At 43.7% G+C, this 20,982-nt stretch overlaps 1 protein-coding gene across 3 annotated transcripts in view; it reads right to left on the bottom strand.

The window, feature by feature from the left end:
- The window catches only part of LOC119161269 (inhibitor of nuclear factor kappa-B kinase subunit alpha), a 103,957-nt gene that overhangs the window by 72,308 nt on the left and 10,667 nt on the right, over positions 1-20,982 (bottom strand). For all 3 annotated transcript variants that reach the window (XM_075879621.1, XM_037413658.2, XM_075879620.1), the window contains exons 4-9: positions 20,548-20,706; positions 17,626-17,715; positions 6,827-6,951; positions 6,638-6,745; positions 4,591-4,711; positions 1,436-1,630 (exon numbers count right to left, since the gene is read on the bottom strand). In XM_075879621.1, coding sequence (XP_075735736.1) covers positions 1,436-1,630; positions 4,591-4,711; positions 6,638-6,745; positions 6,827-6,951; positions 17,626-17,715; positions 20,548-20,706 — 798 coding nt within the window. The remainder of the gene's footprint in view (positions 1-1,435; positions 1,631-4,590; positions 4,712-6,637; positions 6,746-6,826; positions 6,952-17,625; positions 17,716-20,547; positions 20,707-20,982) is intronic.

Here is a 20,982-nt window from a genome sequence, read left to right as displayed (position 1 = left end):
AATGAAAATTTTTGCATATTTAAAATCAGCAAGATAAACTACATAAGCATGTATATTTTCATCATGTTTGGTCCACAAATACAGAAAATATCTCCACACACCATGTCCCCGCTTAAGACATATTCAGTAATGCATCCTAGAGCACTAAATTAAATGATCAGAAAAATATTTGGTTAATCTCAATGCCACTAGACAGCACAAGTTTGAAGACCCCATACAATGCACTTAAATACGTATGACAGAATTAATTCTGAATATTGAAGTGCAACGAAACTTTGTCTTGCCAGACTGAGGCCAAAATGAAAACCAACTCAACTTTGAGATACAGTAGACTCTCATTAAACGGAACCTGAAGGGACTGGGAAAATGTGTCAAGTTTAACAGGAGTTTCGTTTACTGAGAGGTGAAGTGGGTTGTAGCATTCAAGTATGAAACCAATCACATCAGAGGAAGCTGTTTAATTTAGGCAGCAGTTCCGTTTAACAGATTTCCGTTTACTAAGAGTCTACTATATTAGAATATTAGACTTTCAAAAACCATGCTCACTCTGACTGTAAGCCCTCAAGTGATCTGTAACACATTTAAGCACATGACACAACACAAGAAAGGCATGCAGAAGGACAAAAGAAACACTAGCACTACAATTATTTTATTAATGGTTGCTTGATTTATGTTATAAAGCTACGTGCTGCCACGTGCGTATGCGCATGAAGCTTTTCTCACTTTTTACGTGCACAAGTGCTTATAGCAACATTCCATTTTCATGCTGTATGGAAATTAAGGAATTTTTTATGGAGCAAACTTTTGCACAAGGCGACATCCAAGCTTGTTTGAAAAAGGCTACTTCATTGAAGAGCACAGGACCAGTGCAATGCACACATATCAATTTCCTCTTCGGTTGCTTCTGCAATAGTACACTTTCCTCATTAATTGCGACCTTTTGACAACAATGAGATGCCGGAATACACGTCCGCAGCAAATTGAAAGTTCTTAAGCACGCTTGAGCGAAGTTGGCATTTTTGTGACAGCACAGAGGTTGCATGATTATGGGTAATTCTTGGCAGTAGCGCCATGCTAAATAAGGAATATGCTAAGTAAACCTTCGCTTTCACAGTGCCATATGCTTAGCTCATAAAATTATACACAGATTTGAAAATATGTGCCAAGATTTAGAGTCTTAAATTGGGCTGGTTGGTACATACTGACTTTGATCAAAGAAACAGCGCTAGAACAGGACGAAGACATGTTGATGTTAGCACCATGTTTGAGCCCTCTCATCTTCATCCTGTTCTAGCACTGTTTCTTTGTTCAAAATCTATCATGAGTCAGCCAGTGACAGCAGACTGAAACACTTGGGTCTCACAATAAGCCAATTCAGTTATTCAGCACCTCTACCGTTTGAGTAACAGTAAATAAGATAATGCTCTTCACAGACCTGGAACCGCTTATAGTGGTCTCTTATGTAGTTGACATCTGCAACTACTCCACTTTCGGTAAGAAGCAACTGGTCTGCAGGTGCCAGGTCTGTGGCATCCTTCAAGGCTAGTGACAAGCTGTCCATAATGAGTTCTTCACTGTTGAACGCAACTGATACCACGGACATTGCACCAATGCAGAACACGTGTACTGTCTGAAAAAAAAATATATATATAGAAGCTTAGATGCAGTGTCTTGTAGAACAATGACCAGGCTTGCACACATCTGGGACTGTCAGTGAACAACTGTTGTAAGACACCCATCCTACTGCAATTTATATACACCAAATGTCACTTGTAGTCAGGTATATCAACAAATAACTGCAGTAAACTACCTATGCTTCCCCAATGAATCCTGTTCCTGTATTAAATGATGCAAAATGAGCAGTAAAACTCTGCCAGGTTTACACAAGCTGGTCATGCTAGTGCAGAAAGAAAACACGCAATCTTATTGGTTGAGAGTGTAGATTTACTGCAAGCAAATTGAGAAGCCTTCAGGGCCTGCCAAAGTAAAATGCATGCCAGTATGTGCATAAGTATGGAATGAAGAGTATAAGAGAGAGTGGACAGATCTACAGTATATTTGAAATGCGCCTAGCCTTGGAAAAATTCCTTTGAGAATGACTCACAGACGCTACAAGACGGCCACATTTTTTTTACTGCTCTGCCGAATGCTCAAGAATGGGATAGAGAACCCTCAATGCTAACACACCCATTGCAAGCACTGTCGGCCGAGGCACCACATTCATCTACATTCAACAGCACATGCACAGATGGCCACTCCCGAAAACTACATATATATGTGCATTTAAACATGGGAGTGCTAGCCAGCGCCGCCTGTTGCCATTCCAACCCTATAGAGTGGACGGATTGACAGCTTCCACAGTAGCTCAGTGGTAGAGCATTGGATGCATTATTTGAAGGTCGCAGGTTCAGATCTAGTCGGTGGCAAGTTATCTTTTCATCCACTTTTCCTTCTTCACATTTACAATACAATGATTTCTAATAACATTTTCTATACTTCTCTTGGTATCATTGTCTATAAGCTGTCATTAATATAATGTGTAACAAAGGAAACGAGCTTGTGAATTTACATTTCTTTCCTTCATAAATAGCGAAGGCCTCGTTGTGGCAGACTTGATGTCTTCAACTAGTATGTTAGGGATTATTGGTCAGCTGCCAGCTCGTAATAAGATTACGTACTACGTGACACTAACAGGCAAAAAAAGTGTTCCACACTCGCCGAAATCGCAACAAGCGGCAGTGACTGACTATCCCACGTTTAAATGCAAATAAATATAGGCCCTACGAAGTGAATGGAGGTATGACCACGATCGTAGCACAGTGGTAGAGCATCGGATGCCTTACTCAAGGATTGCAGGTTCAGATCCTGCTGGTGGCAAGTGATCTTTTCGTCTACTTTTCTTTCTTCACATTAACATTACAATTACTTTTAATAACATCTACTATACTTCTCTTTGCATCATTGCCTATTAGTTCTCATCAACCTAAAACCCGCGACACATGAAGGTGTCTGTATGAGAAAGTCAACTCCCTGAAACTTTTGACTACACGAGAATAGGTAGGCGCTACAGGATGGCACACTTATGCGAGTTCTCTGTGGGAGGGTGGTGATGGCTGTGGATGGAGTTCGCATGTTTTGTTACGTTGCAACAAACGAGGGTGCACTAGGCTGACTTCAAAGGAAGTCATTCAGGAAATAAAGATGTTATATCAAGGCTGCCGTGCATTATACGGCAGTGGTACTGGGTTCAATACAAGGATGCCTATTTCATCAACAGAAAAATTTGGAGACAGCTGCATTCACTTCGACCACAGGAAGCAAGAACACCACTTCCTTTATTACCAAATATAAAAACAGTTATCTTCATTTAAAGCTTCCATAGAACCACATGTGCCTAAACTTTAAACTTGAATGAATTTTTAAAAAGTAGGTCACTGATCAGTGTCAAAACAAAACAAAATGACCTTTCCGGTTCCTTGTTCACAGTGCAATGGCAGCTGAGCAGCAAGTTCTTAAGTAGCACTGTGCGCATGACACGAAGTCCGAGTGTACACACACGTGGTATAGTGAGCGAGACGATCTGTTGCTTGTGTTTCTCTCAATTGTTAGTCATTCGAGACTGAGCCTCGTTGTCAAATTCTTCTCCGTGGCCATGATGAACACATTGTTCTGGCTTATTTCATGATCAGCCTTCTAGGCATGCTCTACAAGTGCATGTGTCACTGTGTGGCCTTTCGCGACATAATTTTTATGTTGCTTCAAACGCCTGCAAAAATTTACGCTTTCACTAAAGAACCCCGATTCGCAGTCGACAAATGAAATCTTGTAGACCACAACAGGGTAACGTTGCTGAGGGGGAGAGATGCCTTCTAATTCAGCAAGACACCCTTAAAACTTGCTTCATGGCAAATGCATGATCTGCACACCACATTTTCTAATATGCGAGCTAAGGCTTTGCTTACACCTCGAATGTACGGAATCGCTGCACATTGATGTGTTGACGCTGTACTATCTATGGCTCGACTGTTTGACTGCTGGTTGCGTGTGATGAAGTTTGTTGTCTTCCTAATAAAATGTTTGAGATATGCATTTCAAGTAAGGTCATTTTCAATGGTATCGAGCTCCTCCTGGAGGCATCTTGCATTGGAAAAGGTGTGAATGGCACCTTCTTCTTCTTCTTTTTTTCTGTTTACACATTAGTCATTGACCTGCTTTTTAACAATGTCTTTACCTGACCGGACGGTATTCCATTGAATCTCAACTAAGTTTGAGTGAAATAGCATATGCTTTGTAAATGCTTGAGAATAAGGACTCAGAAGAACTATAACATGTCAAAGGATGGTCAAATCTATGAAAGTTCCTCAAGCTCAGCACTCGTTAGTCTTACAGTTAACAAGCAGCATGATTGTATAGTCAGTTGCGCGATGAAAAAATTTTATGACTTCAGTATTTTGAACCTGGTGCACATGATACAACACATGAGAAGCTGTACCACTAGGTATAAGACATTCCTCATTTTAAATACAGGTATGAGCGTACCGAGATGAAATGGCACAAAGACAAAAAAATAATAATAAATAAAGACCGTACCGGTTGTGCCAGTAGCTTCTCAAGAAGTTCAAATACTGTTAAGCCACAATGGCAGCTCCTCTGTTCTGGTTGTGTCTCAAGTAGGATTTGAAGCCACTTTTCAATATCTTTTTTGAAAACACTGTCAAGAAACAAAGAAAACTCAAATGAACCATGCAATATATTTGATAAAAATTACATTGTTCGGCAATTTCTACCACATAGCTGTCCCTATAACTATGACAAGTACCACCAAAAGTAACAGAAACAATACAATGGAAATTACAGAAAATACAGAGGTTGTAGGATCGGCACATACTAGGGGCAGCTTTTCAATATGACAACATACATATTTGGCTACCTCTACTTACTTGGACCTGGCTAGCTGTCTGGCTTCACTACCATCAATGCACCCTATCTCACCATTTTGGGCCTGTCCAACCTGTCCAACTCAAAATTTAAACAATCATTGTAGATGAATTCAGGCTACAAGATTGGGCGAGCAAACAAGAACACAGAGAGAAAACCAAGACACTACAATGGCTGGTGTTCGTGGAATCTCGATTTCTCTTACGTCCATGTTTTCATGCCCAGTCTTTGCCCGTGCATACTTACCAACTGGCTCAGCTCTCGGCTATTGTTAATTCAAAATGGATTTTTTCGTTTCTGTGTGTCTTAATTTCTACACATAGACTAAAAAAAACTTTTCATGGTCTTGCCAGGGCAGAATTAACATGCTCACTGCACTGGTTGCCAACAGTGGGTACAGCCTGCGCTTCTCTTCAGGTGTTAGCGCAACTTCTTTGATGCATGGGGAAGCTGGAAACGAGTTTGAATAAGTGGGTCACGACATACTAAGATAATATAATGTATGGCCCACTGGTGAGCCACAATGTCTGCAAATAGAGTCGTAGAAAATGACTCTACGCTGACTGTATTATTAAAATTCGCAGTGTGCAATTACAAAGATCTGTTGGCATGCATGTTCTGCTATATATAACTTTCTAGTAAACTGTGGTGATTTATAAAGGGTTAAAACACACACAGAGACCAAAAGGAGCACATAAATATTGTGATTTGTAAACAGAGTAAAAATATTATTACATATACCACCACTTCATAGCTCATGTTTCCAAACAATGTTTTTCATGCTCAACAATAAAAAATACTGGTGAATCTACAAAACAGTACAGTAATTGACCTACAATATTCTGCATGACAATGTTAGATCTACTGCAATGCAATCACCGCAGCATTAACTCTCAAAACAGTACCTAAGAACTCTAATTTTTTTTTACGGGTACATAACCACTGTAAGCAGCACAAATTAGAGGGCTCTCAGCTATATATAATCTGCAGAAAAAAATTTTGCCCAGCTTCACTGACTTGATGTCGCAAAGGCTGATGAAACAGCGAAGCTTTCTCTGTCACTTTATCTCGCCTCGTTCTAAACTCAGGGGTCCAATGCAAGCCATTTACATCTAACCTCAGCTTCTCCAACTCAAAACGCTGAATCATCAGCCCTCAGCTTGGCTTCAACATCACTTCTGTGGGTACCTGGATCAGAACAGCGTTGTCGTTTACATTCAAACGCCAACACCTACCGACGCTCCTGACGGGCAGCTTCTTCTTGCGGACAGCTTTACTCATTCAAACTAACTAACTAACTAAACTACTCAACTAAACATCTGAGAAAGACTGCCTCCCTGACTCTGTGCACATGCACTTGGTACTTGCTTTCCCTCCTCACCACTACACTGCATCTGTGCTTGCCGCTCGCCCCACTGGGACGTTCACGCTAGTTTTAGACAGCTTCATCATTTTTAGTAGACCAGAGATAAGTAGTGGGGCTTGCTCAATTTCTAAGGCACATACCCACTAGAAGCTGCGAGTTGTGTCTTGGGAAAACCTTGACCACGATCAGCTTCGCTATTAAAAAATATCCTGCAAGGTAACCCCTGCCGCATAACTTCATGGGCATGTTATGTTTACAGGTATCCACATTAAAGTGAAGTTAAAATTTCCAGCAATACTTCAATCGGACATATCTCAACCAAGAACCACTCACCTGGTCAAACAAGTTTCAGAAGGTAGAGTTTTCCAATAGCAGCGCTCTCCATTAGGTGCTATGTCTCCTCGGATATCGCCACTCTTCTTATTGTGCACTAAAGGGATCCTGAGACAAAAATCCATATAATAAGTAAAGAAATTATGCCATGACAGCATGGTCACTTCTTATGCTTCCTCATGCACCTACCACTGCGCAGGAGAAGCTGTAGGAGAAAATGGGCGCTGTCCTGTGATAGTTTCGAAGGCAAGAACGCCCAGACTCCAAATGTCCACTGCCCTAGTGTATGGCTTCTTCTCAAAGAGCTCAGGTGCCTTATCAAAAAAGCAAGCATACACTGTTAGAATATTTTCACTGAAATGTCACAAAATTGTAGAACTGGGGCAATGTACAGTTACAAGCAAGGTAATGACCAGATGATCACATAATTAACAGAAGTTTATTTGCAGAAAGTGCTACCAATTTATACCATGTACACTGTAAAATATTACTTTAACAAAATTAAAGGAGCACCCAAGGCTACTTCTTTGATAACCTTCGAGCACTTTCATCCCTTAAATCGGCTACCTAGTGAGAAAGAATGAGGGGCAGCTGCCACAAGGTACACTGAAGCCAACATTACAAGCTGAAATTAACAGCTCAAGGACCATGACAGAAATGAAACAAGCACACAAGCCAATTCATAGTTACGCCTAAGTCTATAGCACATTTTGCGGTGTATACAGTATTGCATGACCATGGCTCTGATGACCTGCTGCACATATGCAGTCAATAGCAGTCAATATACCAACCTCATGATCTTAGCTATAGCTTAGTTTTACAGAAGTGTGTCAACATGCTGTCAGAGTGATGCAACACCACTATGAACATAACATCAGGACGCATACAAATGCGCTGAACTTACATTGTACATGCTTAGCAGCTCATCACAGCACCAGTCCAGAATTAGGTGGCAAAACATTACATGGAAACCCTTCACTACAATGTGTATCTTCCATTCAGTGATGACAGCGCATTACCCTCACACAAAGTGTAGCACATTCACAAACTGGCAGGCACAGGATTGCAGTAGAGGGGTCCACTGCTATCAACTGCCTTATCAGGCAAGTTGATAGCAGCAACAAGCACTGTCATATTGAGGCCCCCTAAGCCCAAAATATTCACCAAGTCTTCATAAACTGACTGCCTCAGTTTAGCTGCCGCACCGGTACACTTCCGTGTTTCACGCCAACCATTTCACTGCCGTACTGACACTCTATTCATCTCCACCGGCAGAGTAACATAAAGATGGTGAGTTCCACGTGCATTTACTATCCATCCATTACATTCTTCTGGAAACTTTTTTTTCTTGTCTGCGAGTTTGTGCAGTCTTGAATTTCATTAGCAGCTGCAGAATGCACCCAGTCATGGATATGGTTGTGTTGCATAGAGTGCCAATGCCTGCGGAAGGGTGGCTACCAGACTTGGTACACCACTACGGTGCACTTACCCATCCAAATATTTGCCACATAACTTGAGGTCACCTCCTTCGTGCGCCTCAGCAATGTGTAATCTTTTGACAGGCTTTCTTCTTTCATCTCTTCCTGTCTCTGCTTAGACGTCTCCGTTTCAGTGATAAGAGTGCTCCTTTAATTCGTGTGCTTTATAACGATGGCTCTAACCTGTGTCTTAGTTTATGTGTTTCTTTCTGCTCTGCTTTGGTGAGAATATGAATAAATAAAATCACTATTTGCTCGGAGAGTGACTGCTTGCATGAAGTGTGATGAGGAAGTCACACTCCGAGGAAATCACTATTTGCTCAGAATGTGACGCTCTGCAGCGCAGCCATGGCAAGTCAGCATGCCTCGCACGCATGCTGTTAGACAGAAGGAGAAATTCAGGAGCTCTATATTAATTCAAATCCCAAAAAATAGTTATTTATTTCATCACTACTTATTAAAAATTAATAATTTCAATCATTAGTGTATTGCTTATAATGAGTGTTACTTTTATTTCATTGATATAATTCCCTATAAAATGTTTACATGTTCTTCACAGCATCCTACTGCATTGCTAACAGAAAGTTTCTCATAGCAAGAAGAAAAAAAAAAAAAACGGCAATGAAGAGTTTAGAGGGCCACACCGAAGGTATCTTCACCTTATTAGATAAAAACATGAGTTTAAGAGATAAAATACATGAGATAAAAACATGACTGTAAGTGATGCACACCCCAGAATTGCATGAAAATTGAATAGCTGAACCAGATATTTGATGCTTTTTTTGCAGTATTTGATCCGAAACCATTTTGCGGTCAGTTAATTTCAACTAAATTTAGTTTTTCTGTGCATGCAGTGATGCATTTGGAAAAGCAAAGCTAGTGACTGCGAAATAATAACAGTGAGCAGCGAACAACTGTAGGTTCGCTTCTGTTCTTATGCATAAAAATCTCAAAAGGCCTTGGTTTAGTTGATATGTTTTAATTGAAACACATACACTGGTGGTGCAAAGATACAGTAGACTTTGAGAAAATGAAAATATCTTAAACAGAACTGCTGGTTGAATGGAAGAGCTGCCTGTGATATGATTGGTCTCATACCTGAATTTTGAACCCCTTTTCATCTCTAGGTGAATATAACTCCCGCTAAACAGAACATATTTTCCTGGTCCCTTTAGGTTCCATTTATTGAGAGTCTACTGGATGCACTCAATGTCAGATTTTTTTTACTAGGTTGTTCTGACAAATTCTGCTTCAATTCATGAGACACTGCGTAACAATGGAAGTGGACATTAAACACTAGTATTAAGGTCAACATTATAGCCACACAAAGTAATAAAAAAAAAAGAAAATTGTCAGCCCCTGTTCAGACTTGAACCTAGGTCTAGGGGGAATCAGGAGTTCTAACTAAGGTACGTCGGTAAAAATCTTGTGGAAAGCAGGTGTTCTATCTCAGCTTGATGGTGCCAAAGCCACAGCTGCTATCCTCCTTTTGCTTCATTTTCAATGCTCTGGTACTGCAGACGTTTCGAGCACACTCTACGTTTAAGTCATCCTACCGAAACATAACCTGGTTCGTAGAAACAAACTCTGTTTTAAATTATTCGGCTACTGCAAAGCTCAGCAGTATTCTTCAAGGGCTTACAGTTAGATTGGGCTGTTGCAAATGAATACAAAAATTAAAATTACAAGCATAGAATGTTGTCCTGGTCTCCTTTAATGTACACTTGCACAAAATTGTAGCCATTTATTTTACAGCAAAGCTGTCTTATTCTACCCTGTGCCATCGTCATTGTCATGATAGTAGTAGCAGTAGTAGTAAACATGCAGGTCACGAGACCAGAGGTGCAGTACAGAGAAAAACAAGTAAAACAAAATTTGATACTAAATGATCATGATTATGCTCAAAATATGTAAGCACAGGTGTACTTCAAATGTTATATCAGATTTATAACCACATTACCTCGCTAGCCAATCAGGTACACTCACAATTACAGCTACACTATCCGATAGTTTTTACAGCGTAGTGCTGAAATTTTTTTTCCAACTGAGGTCATAGCTTCTGCACACATTCACACGTCTCAAAACCCACTCACACTCATATCGAGCCACGAGTCTCAGTGTGTCAGGGGGGAGTAATACAGTCAAATCTCGATAACTTGAACTCGAAGGAGCCCGAAAATCGGTTCGAATTAAACAAAGCTAAATGGACGGAGGGCTCACCATGTAGTGGCGCATGTGCTTTGAGCTAACACACGAGAGGGAAGTTTAAGAAAATTTACATTTATTCACAAATCACAGGACATTCATCATTAATTGAAGTAATTGGTGATTCGTGTCTACACACGTTGGCCTTGCAGTGAGTCAATCAATTTCATACGCAGCTTGCAAAGCATTTTTACTTCAGCTTCAGCATTCTCCTGGCAAGAGAAGTTGCGCGTGGCAATGTCCAGTGTCGAGACTCTCTAACGACGATGACAACGACTGCGTTTCCGCTGCTACTTTTAGCCATAGCGTGGCCAGCACGTGACGAGAAAGAAGGAGCGATTCTACGCAGAGAGGCAGATCGGCATTTGAGAGAACCAACACTTCAAGGCAGCTTTGTTTTTTTTTTTTTCACGCACGGTATTGAAAGGATTGATATGCGGGGTTTAACGTCCCAAAACCAGCATGTGATTATGAGAGACGCCGTAGTGGAGGGCTCCGGAAATTTCGACCGCCTGGGGTTCTTTAACGTGCACCCAAATCTGAGCACATGAACCTACAACATTTCCGCCTCCATCGGAAATGCAGCCGCCGCAGCCGGGATTCGATCCCGCGACTTGCGGGTTAGCAGCCGAGTTCTTTAGCCACAAGACCACTGCGGCGGGGCTAGGTGTTGAAAAGAGAAGGGTCTCTATGTGGCAGGGACTGGAAAGGGAGAAGCGTGGCATCGGTGCGTCGCAGATCGGCATTTAAGAGAGAGCCAACACTTCGTGACAGCTTTCTTTTTTCCTCTTTCTCTCTCCGTGCACGGCGTTGAAAAGAGAAGGGTCTACGTGGCAGGAATAGAGGGAGAAGCGTGGCACAGACGTGTCACAGATCGGCATTTGAGAGAGAACCAACATTCCGCCGCAGTCTTTTTTTTCCTTTTCTTCACTTCCATATTCGCGCGCAGCGCTGAGATGTCGGAGGTGGCGCCGAGGGATCGGGCGTGGCACTGAGAGCATTTTCGGAGCGTGGCATATTCGAATTCATCGTCACAAGAGCTTGTGCATTCGAATTATTGGGCGTTTTCACTCATTGGAATACACATAGCTTTGAAGGGACCACAGCGTGAGTTCTAATTAACCAGAACTTCGAACAAAGCGTGTCCGAATTCATGAAACTCGACTGTATTTCAATGAACTTGGGTCTAAGTGAGCCCTAAGCACAAAATATATTTCTGGAGTGAGTCCGAGTGTGCTCGAACAGTAACGTTTTTGCCAACCTATGGTCCTATTTACTCATCTACAGCATTACTACAAGCTTTATGGCAGCTAACATGTATGCGAATGTCTATTCACGCTTATTTAAACACACTAGCTTTCATATGCCAGCTCAGTATTTAGTCAGAAGAGGTGTGAGTAGCAAAAAAAGGACAAGGAAGTACCCAGCCTTCCTCCCACAACCTCCTCCACCAGAAGTTCTTAATAAACTATCTTGTGTGAGCCATATCATCTCATAAAGATATCCTTACATAATTGCAACCACTGATAACTCGTATTTACATGTATGAGAACAAAAAACATATTGCTACGATACTGAGGATGCGCGTGGAAGAAGAGGAGAACGAGGTTGGCACGAGCAGTGATCGGCCAGATCCCTGGACTCTCGCATTGATCATCTCCTGTAAATAAAGGCATCCATCGCACCGTAACAAGATTGGTGGAAGGTGCGGGGTACAGCGGAGCGATCCAAGGCCAACGATCACGGAAGCGCTACCTCAAGAACTACGCCGAAGCCGCCGACTGGCTGGTCTACCACCGCTCTCTATGGATCCGATTGCTGACGGCGACACCACGCACTCTTCGTCTGGCGCTGCGTGGCCCCGGCACATGGTACCACGAAGCTTCTCAGGGAGGGTCGGAGAAGACGTTGACGAATGGCTGAAACACTTCAACCGTGTAAGTAAATACAACTGTTGGGATGCGGCCTCCCGGTTGTCCAACGTCGGATTGTTTCTTCAAGGGACGGCGTTGGTGTGGTTTGAAAACCACGAAGAAACAATAATGACCTGGGAAGCGTTTGAGAAAGAAATAGCGAGCTGCTTAGGGGACCCATTGATGAAGAAGAAGCGCGCTGAGCAAACTTTGATGCAGCGTGCTCAAGTCCCCGGTGAAACATGCACAACGTACATTGAAGAGATCCTGAAATTGTGCAAGTCTGTAGACCCACGCATGAAAGAAGACGACAAGGTAGGGCATCTTCTCAAAGGGGTTGCTGAGGATGTCTACAATTTCCTCATCGGCAAGGACACCTTGGCGTCTGTAGCGGACGTAATACAACACTGCCGCACGTTTGAGACACTGAAGGCTAGGCGCATCACTCCCAAATTTGGTAGACTTGCCAACGTCACCACCGTTGCAAGTGTCGACGTCCCTCCAACATCCCCCTGTGATCTTGCCTCAATGATCAGGCAAATCGTACGCGAAGAACTTGGACGACGTGATGCTGTCAACCCGCCGAGAGCACCTGCTATCAACACCTCCCCGCCATACGACGCAATGTGTGCTGCCGTTGATGCCACGCTATATGATGTGCCCCAATCAAGAGCACCAGAGCCCCCAACCGACAACTTACATCATCGCCGTGGTTTCCAGAACGCCTCCCGCCAACCACCTACAATGGTGTCTTCGTGGGACGATCATGGGCACATGGCGCCTCGTGGAAGGTTTGGCGACGTGCGTGAGGCCCCTGTGTGCTATAACTGCGGTTTCCGTGGACATGTGGCTCGATTCTGTGGTCAAAGGCGTCGCCCCCAGCAACGCTACTACGAGGGACCATCACCTTCTTCTCGACAAAACCGCTGGCGCGGTGGTATGCGTTCAATGCGGGACGCGTACGATGGGGACGGTTTCCAGCAAACGACCCACAGTGATACACATGTAGGACGCAATTTCCACCGGAATTTACGCAACGACTCGCCTTCCTCCGTGCGAAGCTTGACGCCCCCCACAACATGCCGGTTCCGTTCCCCATCTCCTGGTCGACGCGTCACCTCCCCGCCTCCGGGAAACTAGGTGGTGCGGCCAATGGAGGCGAGGTCGCCGAACATTTGTCACTACATCCGCCTATGCCTCCACCCGTTTTTATGACTCAAAATAGGGTCCCCGTGCTTATTGATGGACTTCCTACGATGGCTTTGATAGATACTGGAGCAGCTGTTTCAGTGATGAGTCTTAACTTCAAATTGCGGCTAGGACATAAAGTGATGTTTCGCTGGGACAGTTGTGCATCATTTCGTGCAGTGAGCGGGGAGACATTGTGCCCAATCGGTGTGTGTGTTGTTAGTGTCACTTTGGGTGACAAGGTCTTCGAGGCTGAATTCGCCGTCCTGACCAGCTCCACCGATGACATCATCTTGGGCATCGATTTTCTACGCGAGTGCGGGGCTACTGTAGATTGCGGTGCTGGCGAGATTATGCTATCGGCATTTACTGACGATCCTAGGTGCTGTCAAGGATCTATCACCATCATTGAGGATGTTGTCTTGCCGCCCAACTCGATGAAGACCGTACGCATTGATGCCTCTGCCTCGGACGCCGGAAAGTTTGATGTTCTTGTGGAGCCCATTCCTCTTAATTGCGCCAAGAAAAATGTGCTCATTCCACATTGTGTTCTGTCGATCAGTGATGGGCGATCGGCCTTATGGGTGTCGAACTATTCAAATGAACCTGTTATGCTACCCGGCGGAATGCGTCTCGCCCGCTTTGAACAAAATGTGACTAGTTTCATTGCATCTTTAAGTGACGAGAGAGTAGATTCCTATTTGTGCAACGTACCATACAGAAGCCAACTTTCTGAGTATGGTAAACAAGTCGCTAACATCAGAAAAACGTCAAGCTTTGGTCGAAGTCCTTGCGAAGCACGCTACTATATTTGACTTTGCGCAGAAAGAAGAGCAAATAAGTGTACCCGAGTGGCGTACTCGCCATGGGATTGACACAGGATCCGCTCACCCTATCCGGCAGAAACCATACCGTGTCTCATCTGCGGAGCGCAAGGTCATTACTCAACAGGTAGAAGAGATGTTAAAGAAAAGGGTTATTCAAGAGTCGTGTAGCCCTTGGGCTGCCCCTGTGATTCTTGTCCGAAAGAAGGATGGTACATGGCGATTCTGCGTGGATTACAGACGGCTCAACTCTGTTACTAAAAAGGATGTCTACCCGCTTCCCAGGATTGATGATGTCATTGATTGTTTACATTCGGCATCGTACTTCTCATCCGTGGATTTGAGATCTGGTTATTGGCAAATACCCATGCACCCGAATGACAAAGAGAAAACGGCCTTCATAACCCCAGATGGTCTATTTGAATTCAATGTAATGCCGTTTGGCCTATGCAACGCTCCAGCCACGTTTGAGCGCTTCATGGACTCTGTGTTACGTGGACTAAAGTGGGAAGTTTGTCTTTGCTACCTGGATGACATTATAATATTTGGCCGTACATTCGATGAACACAACCATCGTCTAGACATTGTTCTCACCTGCCTTGAGATTGAGAGAGCTAAGCTCACCCTGAACTCTAAGAAGTGTCACTTTGGCAGCCGCGAGACTCTCGTTCTCGGTCACCTGGTGGACAAGCATGGCGTTCGACCCGACCCCCAGAAAGTGGCAGCAGTCAGCAGCTTCAAACAACCTCAGTCGGTACGAGAGTTGCGAAGCTTTTTGGGCCTATGCTCGTACTTCCGTCGCTTCGTGCCCAGGTTCGCCGACCTCGCTTACCCTTTGACGTCCCTACTCAACAAGAACGCTCCTTTTCGGTGGTCAGCGGAATGCGAGTCGTCTTTTTCGCAACTCAAGTTTGCTCTTACGTCAGGGCCTGTACTTCGCCACTATGACCCATCTGCTGCCACAGAAGTTCATACCGACGCCAGTGGTGTAGGTATTGGCGCCGTATTGGTCCAACGCCATGGAGCTGCTGAACACGTCGTTGCCTATGCCAGTCGCTGTTTAAGTAAGCCGGAGCGAAACTATACTGTCACAGAGCAGGAATGTCTCGCGGTCATATTCGCCGTGCACAAGTTTCGCCCTTATATCTATGGACGCCGATTCTCGATTGTCACGGACCACCATTCTTTATGTTGGCTCACTGGACTACGGGACCCATCTGGTCGTCTTGCTCGTTGGGCATTACGATTGCAAGAACACGACTTTGAAGTCTGCTACAAGAGCGGTCGTCGTCATGCCGACGCTGATTGCCTTTCACGACTTCCCCTTCCGACAACCGAGTGTGACGCTGACAACTTTGATGAATATTTGGCTGTAGTGGATACTCCGTTCCCCGACCTAACAACTTTTCGAGCAGAGCAACGCAATGACAACAGTCTCGCTTCTTTCTTTATTTCCGGAACGAACGGTCAACGTGGTTTCGTCGTAAAGGATGGCGTTCTCTACAAAAAGAATTATTCCGGCATAGGCCCTCGCCTACTTCTAGTTGTGCCTACAAGTCTTCGACAACACGTACTTCGAGCAATGCACGACGACCCAACATCTGGCCATATGGGTTTTTCTAGGACATTTTATCGCACGCAAGAGCGCTTCTTCTGGCCGAAGATGCGTAAAAGTGTGACTGCATACGTTGCGAGCTGTGAGCAATGTCAACGCCACAAGCGTCCTACAACTCCGCCAGCCGGACTACTTCATCCCATAGCACCCCCGAGTTCACCATTTGACGTCGTAGGTGTCGACCTGCTCGGCCCTTTTCCGCGATCAACGAACGGCAACCGATGGATTATTGTGGGCGTTCACCACCTCACACGTTACGCCGAAACTGCGGCGATTCCTGCGGCAACGGCCACTCAAGTTTCACAGTTCATGCTGTCACACGTTATATTACGCCATGGATCCACCCGTGTCATCATCAGTGATCGCGGGCGGCAATTTGTTGCCGATGTAGTTGAAGACCTCCTTCGTCTTGCTTCGTGCCATTTTCGTCACACTACCCCGTATCACCCGCAGGCTAATGGTTTGACGGAACGAACAAATAGGACTCTCGTCAACATGATTTCCATGTATGTTGATTCTGGACACAAAACATGGGACGTGATTTTGCCATTTATAACTTTCGCCTACAACACTGCACAGCACGAAACAACGAGATACAGTCCATTTTATCTGCTCTACGCACGCCAACCCCGCACAGCTCTTGACACAATTTTTCCTTTTTCCGAGACTGATCAACCTACTCTCGCCGAAACCATTTGCCGCGCAGAAGAGGCCCGGCGCATCGCCTGTCTTCGAACTTTCGTCTCACAGAAACGCTCCAAAAACCGTTACGACAGAAGTCACTGGCACGTATGGTTTGAGAAAGGGGATTTGGTGTGGCTTTGGACGCCGCTTCGCAAGCGCGGCCTCTGCCAAAAGTTTCTGGCCAACTACACCGGTCCGTTTGTTGTCTTGGAACGTCTAAGCGATGTCACGTACGTGATATCTCAGCTGTTGTCAACTGGCCGCCGCTCAAGCAAGACCAATGTCGTTCATGTTGCCCGTTTAAAACGCTATCATCATCGCAACGAAGCCTAACTCGCCCGGTGGGCATCGTCTGCAAAGGGGGAATTGCTACGATACTGAGGATGCGCTTGGAAGAAGAGGAGAACGAGGTTGGCACGAGCAGTGATCGGCCAGATCCCTAGACTCTCGCATTGATCATCTCCTGTAAATAAAGGCATCCATCGCACCGTAACAATATTATAGAGCACAGATTATATGAGATAATGGTGTTAAAAAGTATTGACAACTGGATCGAAAAAGCTCAACGTATGCTAATGCACTCATCGTTGTTCTTGTGGTGGACTCACTCAGACTCACATAGTGAGCCATAAGTATGAGCAATAGTGAGCCTAGGGGAGTAATATTTTGGCGAGTTTGAGTGCAAGCGAGTCCGGTTGAGAAAATGTTTAGCGAGTCCGAGTGTGTACGGTTGAGAACAACTTCGGCGAGTCAAAGTCCAAGTGAGTCCCAAGTGCAAGATATATTTCTTGAGTGCGTATGAGTAAGCTATACTTTTTTCATTCAATTTATTGCACATTCTCATTAATGGCTTATAAACAGTAGCCTCAATAAAATCTCTTGTTCACCGCTCCTTTACTAAAGTAAAACAATGTTTCTAAAAAAAAATGGTAGCTGTATCTTTCTGCACTCATTCGACAATAGTAAATACCAAGCCAATTTAGCAGCAGCCTAATTGGATTAAAAAATTAGAAATCGCTAATGAAATCAAATTATCAAAATACTGACCATAAAAGTGATGCAACACCAAAGTAGTACTCACAAGGTATTGCAATGTTCCCACGAATGAGTTGCACAAGCTGCTCTGGTCAAACTCCTTTGCATATCCAAGATCAATGATCTTGTAGATAGCCTAGGGAAAAAGAAAATAAAATCACTGTTTTACGAGGAAGCTAGAAGGTAATGAAAAACAGATCATACTCATTGTTTACACTCATTAAGTCAATCATTACATGAATGATCACACTCATAAGGCTGCCTAAGAAATATGGTACACTAGAATGGGGTAGTGTGTCCGGTGCCAAAAACATGGCTCTTTTTGCAATTGACGGCCAGCAGTGCTGAAGCACACTGTACTATTGGGTCGCCACTTATCGCTGCTCCGTGAAGTAATTTAGGGCACGCTGCGGTACAGAGCCTCTGAGAGCGGTAGTTGTAGTTGTTGCTTTGGTGTTGTGCGTGCAGAGAAAACTCGTCGATTGCTGCCTTCTGTTTCGCAAAATGCGTAAGTGAAATCTAGCGTGTGCCTGGAAGGCGCGGTATTCGCGGAAGCCTGATACATAGCAGTTCTTGCAGGAATTCCAGCTTTACTCGTATAAACTACATCCCATCACCCCCAGTACATTGCGGAGAATTTATAGTTACGTTCCTGCTCTTTGGCGTCCCTTTGATGAGTAAAATATCTGAAGAAAAGTTAGGGCAGTATTCATCATTACGTGTTTTTTTGTTTTTATATGGAAAATATTGCAACTACTCTTCTGGGCTGATGCGGGTAAGAGGTGGTCATTGAACTCACACGATGGTAACATTATCTTTCAGGACCTCCTCGCTTGTTTTGTTGCATGACATTAAGTTAGTGCATGACTACGTTAGTGTGTTAGTGTGGCAGGGGTACATATAAATATAATGAGTAGCGATGTGCTTCTTTATGCCTTCTGCAAGAAAAACAGTAAGCATACACACAATCAAGATTGCTGTTTGGCGACAGGAATTGTACAAGCTCAGATGACGCAAAAACAGCCTCATTTATATTATTAATGCATCCAATTGTGTGGGATGTGTTTAACTCTTGCAAATCTTTTTAGTTTTTTACTGAAGAGCTGCATGAAGTTCTACAATGTAAATTTAAATTATGCGTGCCGGCACACCGTTCAATTGATGGCATGCTCCTGCTAGTGGCGTCATCGCAAATGCGGCAACCGTTCTCTCACTGGTTTGCCATGAAGACGACCTACTATCCCATTATAGTACACAAGACCGCAAAGCTCCACAAATGCTAACCAGAAGTTTTGATAAATTAATAAACGTTGGCGCTTATAACCAAAGGCAGTAGAAAAATGCCATATGGCGTATTAAAACCACACCCAATGAACTATAGAATCCATGTTAGAAGGGTTACAAGTTGGGCTAGTTGGTATTTCAAACTGAAAGAGGAGTGTAGCAAAAAAAAAAAAAAAGGAAGGAAGGAAACAAAAACAAGTTTTGACAAGTGCTTACAGCCAACTTGAAATATGTTGCATGGAATGATGATGTGAATAGTGAAAAACAGACAAATTTCTGTAATGTCATGCCACATGTGAACCTACAGCCCAGAAACTAAAACGTAAAATAGAAAGGAAGAAGCAGGAAAAGAAATAAAATTGTTGCGGCCACATGCCATACGCTCGAATATTCTTGACTAGATATTTCAGCCCCCTTTCCAAAAGACAAAGTGATGGTTTACTTTTACAGGGGCCTTGCAACACTTTTTCAAGTAACCACTGAATGGCTTTATTGAAGAAGTTTATTGCCTTACGAATCCACTGCCACAAAAATTTTTAGAGTTTGTCAAGTACAAGTGGAGATAAAGATAAGTCGCACGCTACAATCGCTCTCTCTCTTCTATTGTTTCAGTGAATGTGCTAGAGGCTAAGCAGGGAGAGGTGGCATGGGGGACAGTTATGTCCCATGCGTTCCATGACTTTAAGAACGTTTTATTTTTATTTCTTAGAGTGCGAGGCTTACTTTTAATGCGATTGGGAGTATGCGTGCAGGCGCATGGTAGCCTCGTTAGCTATGTAGTTCACGATGCTGCAATCAACCAATGGCCGTGAATTTGGCATATGGTGTGGTCATCTGGATATAAGGCATCATTTGTAGAAAGAGGACGGAACGATTTCTAGCTGCCTTTGAGAATTGATTGTAAATGCCAGGCCACGTGTTGCACTTGCCCAATGCTAATGTTAGGCTCGCGTATTTCCAGGAGCCTTAACTACCGATGAGCAGTGTCAAGTGACCATGCTAGAGAAGTGTTGCAGGGCGCCCTTTTAAGCATGCATTTCCCTGAACAGCAATTTTAACTGCTTTGACAATGATGCAAGGTAATTCATTGTTAGGCCTGAAGATTAGAGACATTTGCTTAAAACAGGGAACCCAGCTCAAACAACGAACAATGTATCTAATGTAACGGATAGCTTTTTAGCCGTGCGCTGCTACATATCTACTGTTCCCTATTCCCTATGCACTATGTGCCATTAGGAAGGTGCTCCACTAAATTTAGCAAATCTTGGCCGAGGCCCGTGGTTTGGCTTTTATGAAGGGGGCAGCCATCTCCCTGAGACAAAGTTTACTACCTGAAATCTGTGTCTTTGTCAATTGGTAGGACGATGGCTGTCCCCCATGCAATGTGATGTACTACAATGATTGAAAAAAACACGAACAGTGCACTGTCTACATCCTCAGTTGTTTCGCATTTCAAGTGGTTGTAGCCTGGATGGTAAAAAAAAAAAATAGCCAATAGAGTCACCTATGATGCAATCAAGAACAAATATAGCAATTTTTATGGCTAGCAAGGTCAGACCTCAATAAAAACAGCGTGCCACGCTTTTCAAGTTTCTTTTAATTCCTCCTGTACATTCCAGATGATTCATTGCATCAGAGGGGTTAGTGTAACCAAACAGCAGTTTCAATGTGAACAGGAACCTACCTTTCCATCAACCTCCTTGATAACTATGTTTTCTGGCTTCAGGTCCCTATGGATAATATGGTTACTATGCAGGTAGCGCAAACCTGCTGTCACATCCCTCAGTACACAACGTACATCTCTCTCGTGAAGGCCACAAGAGTTTTCAGGGCGCTGCAGCACCTGTTGGTAAGGTATCACAGCATGAAAATGCATAATCAAAACACAACAATAATAAAGTTTTTTTTCTAAGCATTAATATGCATATCTGAACATTTTCAGTACATGAAATAGGAAAACCAATTTGCACACCATTTTCGAATTGCGACTAAAGTTTTTTATGAGCGAGATACAATGCAAGACATTCCTACCAAAAGGTGCTTAAATCATGACACAATATACTTCAATGAACCTTGGGCTAGTTGGTGCTTGCTACGAGGAAATTAGACATCGCAAACC

The sequence above is a fragment of the Rhipicephalus microplus genome, chromosome X (genome assembly GCF_043290135.1).
Source record: "Rhipicephalus microplus isolate Deutch F79 chromosome X, USDA_Rmic, whole genome shotgun sequence".
Taxonomy (NCBI): domain Eukaryota; kingdom Metazoa; phylum Arthropoda; class Arachnida; order Ixodida; family Ixodidae; genus Rhipicephalus; species Rhipicephalus microplus.
This window is presented reverse-complemented; position numbering and strand designations above follow the sequence as displayed.